The sequence below is a fragment of the Arachis ipaensis genome, chromosome B08 (genome assembly GCF_000816755.2).
Source record: "Arachis ipaensis cultivar K30076 chromosome B08, Araip1.1, whole genome shotgun sequence".
Lineage (NCBI taxonomy): Eukaryota > Viridiplantae > Streptophyta > Magnoliopsida > Fabales > Fabaceae > Arachis > Arachis ipaensis.
The window spans coordinates 24,943,079-24,950,958 of record NC_029792.2 but is presented as its reverse complement, the minus strand read 5'-3'; the positions used below and the strand labels follow the sequence as shown (position 1 = coordinate 24,950,958).

The window sequence follows — 7,880 nt, the reverse complement described above, 5'->3', positions numbered from 1 at the left end:
TTGCTGAAGGAGTTGTAAAAGGCTCCTTTGGGTGCTACTCAGCACTCTTTAGAGGCTTTACAAGTCGAGGTGGCCTCCCTTCACGAAGCCAAGAAGGAGTGGGAGGAAGAGAAATCTAAGTTAGAATTCCACCTCCTTAAGGCTCGGGAAAAGGAGAAGCAGTCTGCAGCTTCTTGTGCAATGGCTGAGGGTTTGATGAAGAAAGCTGAAGAAAGCTATACCCGAGTTTTTGGAGAGAACTTGGATCTGAAAGAGGAGGTGAGGCGACTTAAGGATGAATATGTCGACTTAGAGGAGTCGGTCACTGAGGGTACAAATGAAATGTTTGAAAACTTGAAGGCTCAACTTCAGGTTAGTCTCGTCCGAGGAGACAATGCCGACTCCCTCTCCTCAGCCCGAAGTCGTTCCGACTGAGGAGAACGTGCCGACCTCCTCTTCTCAGCTTGAAACCTCCACTGTTGTGACTTCTGATGATTAGAATCCTCTTATTGGTCCTGTTTAGTTGCTCTTTCAAGACCCAACTTGTGGGTCCTTTATGAACACTTTATATTTTTGTATGTTTTTGCGCACTCTTGTGGATGCCAATCCTTTAAGGATTTAATAACTTTTTAAGTACCTTTTTTATAGATATTTTTGTTTATCTTAATTGTTGCAAAGCTTTATAAGAAGCTCCTTTGTATGCTGGGAGTGATTACCCTTTCTTTAACTTAGAATTTGTTTCTAAGTAAAGGATTTTTCCATTGCTATACTCGGATGACCGATTTCTTTTTGGAAGTCGGCCATTTTAAAACTTAGATTATTTTTGCGATGCGTTTTGGGGCCCAAACATCGCTCGACTTGTGAGTCGTAAAACACGGGCTTTTATGATCGACGTGTATAACATCTTTACACCGACTTGTACCTCGTTGCTTTATCTTACCGACCATTTAGGTCGGACAACGGATTTTCGCATTTTTTCGAGCTTAAATCGACGCGTGTCATAGAATAAACAATGGAATTTAAGAATACTTTATCATTAAATTAAAAATGATTTACAAAATGCTTTTGTTACTAAGGGTGGTATGCCCCTAGCCCTCGCTTTGATTCCTCGTTAAAACCCCATCCAGAAAAACCCTCTTCGAAAAAAAATCATGAAGTCGGAAAAAAGAGTACACCAGGGAGCGAGGTGCGCTTCTAGCTATGATATCTCTTCATGTTGCATGCGTGCCACGACCTTGGGAGCTCGGTTCCATTTAGGTCGAACACCTTGTAGTAGCCTTTCCCTAAGACTTCTGCTATCTTGAAAGGTCTTTTCCAATTAGTAGTGAGCTTCCCTTCGCCCGACTTGGTTACCCCGATGTCATTTTTTATCAGGACCAAGTCGCTTGTGGTAAAGCTTCTTCGAATGAACTTCTTATTATATCTGGCCGACATTCTTTGTTTTAGCGCGGCTTCTCTTATTTGAACTTGTTCTCGAACTTCTGGGAGGAGTTCGAGTTCCTCTTTCTAGGCTTGGATGTTTCCTACCTCGTCATAAAATCTTACCCTTAGTGTCTCCCCAATTGTCGAATGAGGACTTGTGGAAGTTCTTCTATCCATGCTCCTTTTGCGTCTTGTAACATTTTCTTTAATCCAGCTAGTATGACTTTATTTGCTGTCTCTGCTTGCCCATTAGCTTGGGAATGCTCTACCGATGTGAACTGATGTTTGATCTTCATACTCGACACTAAGCTCCTAAAAGTAGAGTCGGTAAATTGATTACCATTGTCTGTGGTGATGGAATGTGGGACCCCAAATCGAGTAATATATTCCTATACAGAAATTTTTGGCTTTTTTGGGCAATGATAGTAGCTAGTATTTCAGCTTCAATCCAGCTTGTGAAGTAATCCACCCCCAACGATGAGGTACTTAACTTGTCCCAGAGCTTGGAAAAAAGGCCCAAGTAGGTCCAGCCCCCATTTTGAAAAAGGCTATGGGGAGGTTATACTGATGAGTTCTTCAGGGGGAGCGACGTAGAAGTTAGCATGTATCTGACAAGGTGGGCATTTTTTGACAAAGTCGGTCGCATCTCTTTGTAAGGTCAACCAAAAGAACCCTGCACGGATTACTTTCCTAGCTAGTGATCGAGCTCCGAGGTGGGTCCCGCATATGCCATTGTGTATCTCTTCCAAGAATTTTTCGGTTCTACAAGTCGGGACACATTTTAGCAAGGGTGTTGATATCCCTCTTCTATAGAGGACATTATGCACTAAGGTGTAGTTTTGGGCTACCCTTCGGATTCTTTTGACCTCCTTCTGTTCCTCAAGGAGGATGTCGAATTTCAAATATTCGATCAGGGGAGTCATCCACCCGAGGTCCATACCGGAGATAGGTTATATGAACAACTTGTTGTCTGGTTTGCTGACTGATGGTTCTTTGAGAGTTTCTTGAATCAAGCTTTTGTTATTTTCCCCTGGCTTAGTACTTGCTAGTTTGGAAAGGGCGTCAGCTCTGCTGTTAAGCTCTCGAGTTATATGTCGGACCTCAGTCTCAAGGTATTGTTGAAGTTGTTCGAGTATCTTCTCTAAGTACTTTTTCATATTGGGGTCCTTCGCTTGATACTCTCCATTGATTTGAGAAGTTACAATTTTAGAATCACTAAAAATAACGACCTTTGTTGCTCCAACTTCTTTGAAAAGTTTCAAGCCTGCAATCATGACTTCATACTCGGCCTGGTTGTTAGAAGAAGGGAATTCAAAGTTTAGGGAAAGCTCTATTTGGGTGCCTTTTTCGTTGACCAAGATGATGCCTGCGCCACTCCCGACTTTATCGGAGGATCTGTCCACATATAGGCTCCAGGTTGTGGAGGTCCCAGCTTTGTCACTAGTGTATCCTGCCAGAAAGTTGATGAAGTATTGGGTCTTAATGGCTATCCGAGTTTCATATTTTAGGTTGAACTCGGACAATTCTATGGCCCATTGTACCATCTGACCTGCTATGCCTATTTTCTGGAGGATCTGCTTCATGGGTTGATTAGTTCGGACCTTTATGGTGTGTGCTTGGAAGTAAGGTCAGAGCCTTCTAGACACCAGAATTAAGGCATATGCAAATTTTTCTATTTTTTTGCACCTCAATTCTAGTGCTTGTAAGAATTTACTGGTAAAATAGATGGGATATTGTCCGACTTCATCTTCCCGCATCAGAGATGAAGCTACCGCCTTATCAGTGATGGCTAGTATAATACAAGTTCCTCCCCTGTTTTTGGCTGAGTAAGAATGGGTGGTTGACTTATTAAGTTTTTGAACTCTTGAAAAGGTTCTTTACATTCAGGAGTCCATTCGAATTGGCATCCTTTTTTTGAGTAATGAAAAAAGGGTAAGGATTTTAAAGCTGACCCTGCCAAGAATCTGGATAGTGCTGCAAGTCGGCCATTCAACTGTTGGACTTCTTTTAAATAGGTCGGACTTCTCATATCTAAGATAGCTCTACACTTGTCGTGATTGGCTTCAATTTTCCTTTGTGTGAGCATGAACCTCGAAAATTCTTTTGCTTCTACTGCAAAGGTGCACTTTGTGGGATTTAATCTCATCCCGTGCTTCCTTATCGTGTTAAACAGTTGTGAGAGATCGGTCAGGAGATTTGCTTCCTCCTTGGTTTTTACTAGCATGTCATCTACATATACCTCCATTATTTTTCCGAGGTGGGCTACAAACATTTTGTTCATCAATCTCTGATATGTAGCCCTTGCACTTTTTAAACCAAATGGCATGACTACGTAACAATAATTCGCTCTTGGAGTGATGAATGATGTCTTCTTCTGATCCAATTTAAACATCGAGATTTGGTTATATCCCGAGTATGCATCCATAAAAGATAAGTATTGGTATCTTGAGGATGAATCTACTAAAGCATAAATATTGGAAAGAGGGTATGGATCCTTTGGACAAGCTTTATTGAGGTTGGTGTAATCGACGCACATTCTCCACTTTCCATTTTGCTTTTTTACCAACACAACATTTGCCAACCATAGCGGGTATTTGACTTCCCTGATGAACCCGGCTTCTAATAATGCTTGAACTTGTTTTTCGACCACTAAGGTTGTTCAGGCCCGAATTTACGCTTTTTTCCTGAACGGGTCGGGATCCAGGATACACTGCGAACTTGTGATTCATGAGTTCAGAATCAATTCCCGGCATATCAGATGCTTTCCAAGCAAAGAGATCAGAATATTCATGTAGGAGTTTGATGTAATCTTCCTTCAAATCTGTCCTAGGTTTACCCCAATGTTAGTGGTTTTTCCGACTTCATCCCTGATCTACACTTCCTCCGGCTTTCCTTTAGGTTATGGTCTTAGGTCGTCTCTACTTCGGACTTTGCCGAGTTCAATTGAGTTAACTTCTTTACCTTTACCACACAGATTCAAGCTTTCGTTGTAACATTTTCTTGCTAACTTTTGATCCCTTCTGATAGTAGCAATCCCTTCCTGCATCGAGAATTTCATGCAGAGGTGTGGGGTAGAGACAACGGCTCCTAGTCGGTTCAGAGTTGTCTAACCTATCAGGGCATTGTAGGCTGAAGCTACAACAAGAACAATGTATTCAATGTTCAGGGTTTCGGATCTCATCCCTTTTCCGAAGATAGTATGTAGGAAAATGAAACTCAATGGTCTGATAGGCGTATCTCCTAGCCCGTAGAGAGTGTCTGAGTATGCCTTCAGTTCTTTCTCTTCCAACCCTAGTTTGTCGAAAGTAGGCTTGAATAGAATATCAGCTGAGCTTCCTTGATCCATCAAGGTCCAATGAAGATTTGCATTAGCAAGTATCAAGGTAATTACCACGGGGTCATCATGCTCGGGTATTATACCCTGTGCATCTTCTTTTGTGAAAGAAATAGTTGGCGAGTCAAGGATTTCTTCCTCCACTTGGTAGATTTCCTTTAGGTGTCTCTTTCGGGATGACTTAGTGAGCCCAACTTCGGCAAATCCACCTGCTATCATGTGGATATGTCTTTCTGGAGTTTGGGTGGACCGATCTCTTCGGCCGGTATCTTTTTCATCTCTTTTTCTCTTCTCCTGACTGTCCGACCTTTCTATGAGATACTTATTCAACCGACCTTTCTTGACCAGTTTTTCTATCACATTTTTTAGGTCGTAACAATCATTTGTAGATTGTCTGTATAGCTTATGATACTCACAATATTCAGTGTGACTTCCACCCTTCTTATTTTTAATTGGATGAGGAGGGGGAAGCTTCTCGGTATGGCAAATTTCCCTATAGACATCGACAAGAGAAACTCGCAGCGGGGTGTAATTGTGGTACCTCTTTGGTTTCTCCAAATGTGTTCTTCCTTCTTCTTGGGCTCTTTCTCCTTCTCTCGAGTTTGATATAGTTGTGTTTATCGAAAATTAAGTTCTTGTAGCATGGCATTTTCCTCCATGTTAATGTACTTCTCAGCTTGCTCTTGTACTTCATTTAAGGAGGTCGGGTGCCGCTTTGAGATGGACTGGGAGAAAGACCCCTCTCGAAGACCATTAACCAACCTAATTATTAGTGTTTCAGTGTGCAAATTTTGGATCTCAAGGCACACCTTGTTGAATCTCTCCATGTAGTCTTTGAGGGATTCTTTGATCTCTTGTTTGACTCCTAGCAGACTAAGTGCATGTTTGACCTTGTCTTTTTGAATTGAAAAAGGAATTTCCTTGCGAGGTCATCGAAGCTGGTGACCGACTTAGGTGATAGACTGTCAAACCATTTCATGGGCGACTTAGTAAGAGTTGTTGGGAAGGCCTTGTAACGAGTCACATCTGAAGCATCGGCCAAATACATCCGACTCTTGAAGTTGCTTAAGTGGTGCCTCGGGTCAGTTGTTCCATCATAAAGGTTCATGTTAGGGCTTTTAAAATTTCTTGGAACCTTTGCCCACATGATGTCTTCGATGAAAGGATCTTCTCCTCTTAGTGGGGTATCTTCCCGAGTCGCACGTCGATTTCTACTTCAGAGGTCGGATTACAATTTTGAGAGCTTTTCTTCCAGCTCTCTTCGTCACTTGATTTCTTTCTTCAGGTTTCTCTATGCCTCCCTTTGCCACTCTATCTCCTATTCGAGTTGTTCAAGTCAGCCATGATGTCCATGTAGTAGTCCCATAAGTTCGGTAGAATGGGGTTGATCTTCATCCTCTGGATGGTGAATCTCGAAATGGATTCTTCTACGAGGAGGGTTTCTCGAGGTACCTTTACCATGTGGTCCTTCTGTTCTCTGAGGGTATATCACAATGGCTTGGTCATCTTTGCCTTCATTTTGGTACTCTGGTTCTGATTCGGATGTTGTACGTCCGTCTTCAAAGTGATCATCCGCTGTAACACCCTCACTATCAGAATGTCACGCTTCCGGCTGTGCCATTCTGATAGCAAGGGGTATTACGACAACTTCATATACTTAATAATAAAATATGAGCCTTTAACTCGAAACTGTGTCACTGTTTTCTTTGAAAAAAATTGAAAAAATACTTTATCTTGAAAATCAACAAGCATATATATATATATATATATACAAAACTTATTATTCAAGTAACTTACATATATTATATACATGCAAATCATACAACTCCTATCCCTCTTACAAAGTCATAATGATGAAGGCGAGGGAAAAACTAGGACAAAATATATACGAAACAGAAATAGCACATGTAAGAACTTATTAACAAAAATTTTGCAAGCTTCCTCGTCCATCCTAAAAAAGTTAAAAGCTGTAGGGGGTGAGAACATCATCCTCGCTGGTTCTCAGTAGAGGGTTTAGGAATTATTATAAGAAGATATATTAAATAAAACTACTTTCAGTCAAAGTGAATCGTTAGTTCATTATCCAAATTTAAAAACTCATATTTTTCTTATAAAAACTTCACACAAAAACATTCCATACATTTCAGAATATACTAAGAAACCATCTCAGCCAAAATACTTACCATTGATTCCAACCAATCACGGCCTCTGGCCCAAATCAAAACAAATCACCATCACCGCTATCATCAATCCACCCCCAAAATACTCAAAACAGAAATCAATCACAAGCACAAACAAATATAAGGCAAACACATTTAAAGGACAGTTACAGTAAGTATTACAGTTACCAGTTAAACCGAATTTTATTAGATAGGCAAACCAAAATAATTAAGCACACCCAAACAAAGCAAACAAATGCGACATGATGCATGTCTGCCCTGTGGCTAATGAGCTCATTTGTCAGTTATATAGCCAAACCCAACATGTCTGGCAGCTAATCCGAACACTGTCTGTAACACCCCAATTATCCTAAGCCTTACCTCTAGCCGTAAGGCAAAGGTTAATCAAAGGTTACAACATTCTAAGGCTTATACATATTTATATAGAAGGAAATAATATATTCTAGAAGCCCGATGAAGGATTAAGCTCAAAAACAGGATTACAAAAGCGCGAAACGTTCACACAAAGCTAACGCACAAGACACAAGGTATATATGTAAAAGAATGGAACATATATATAGATATAAAAGTATAATAATCATAGGGAACTAGCCGCAGCTTGCGGAGTTTAAGCCGACTAGCATATATAGACATACAGAGTTTTGGAGTTAAAAACAGCTTATACAACTATTCTCTCAAATAAGCCTCTGAGGCCATAAAGATAAATATACAAAAGATGTGAGAGTAACTACCACAAGAAAATAGAAATAAACGAAGGAGAAACCATACTCCGCTCTGTCACCATACCCGCAATCTCACCGAGGTGGATTTGCAACCTGCGTCTGAAAAACAACAACAACATATGGTATGAGATCCGGAGATTCTCAGTATGGTAACAATGCCCAATAATGTAAGATGTAAGACTCCGGACCCCAGAATGCCGAAGGCAATCCTAGAACTTCACACCAAACTGATAATTAAGCTTA

The 7,880-nt window shown here is 40.8% G+C and overlaps 1 protein-coding gene across 1 annotated transcript; it reads right to left on the bottom strand.

Moving 5' to 3' along the window:
- On the bottom strand, nucleotides 4,508-5,882 carry LOC107610784. Its single transcript, XM_016312786.1, has 2 exons — nucleotides 5,707-5,882; nucleotides 4,508-5,228 (listed from the first exon to the last, which is right to left on the bottom strand). The coding sequence occupies exons 1-2, from the start codon at nucleotides 5,880-5,882 to the stop codon at nucleotides 4,508-4,510; spliced, it is 897 nt and encodes a 298-aa protein (XP_016168272.1).

Excerpts from the sequence above, each read along its gene's own strand:
- LOC107610784 (XM_016312786.1), bottom strand. The coding sequence starts at position 5,882 with ATGTGGGCAAAGGTTCCAAGAAATTTTAAAAGCCCTAACATGAACCTT. Across the intron at positions 5,229-5,706 it reads ACTAAGTCGCCCATGAAATG|GGAAATTTGCCATACCGAGA; the intron begins GTTTGACAGTCT and ends CGATGTCTATAG.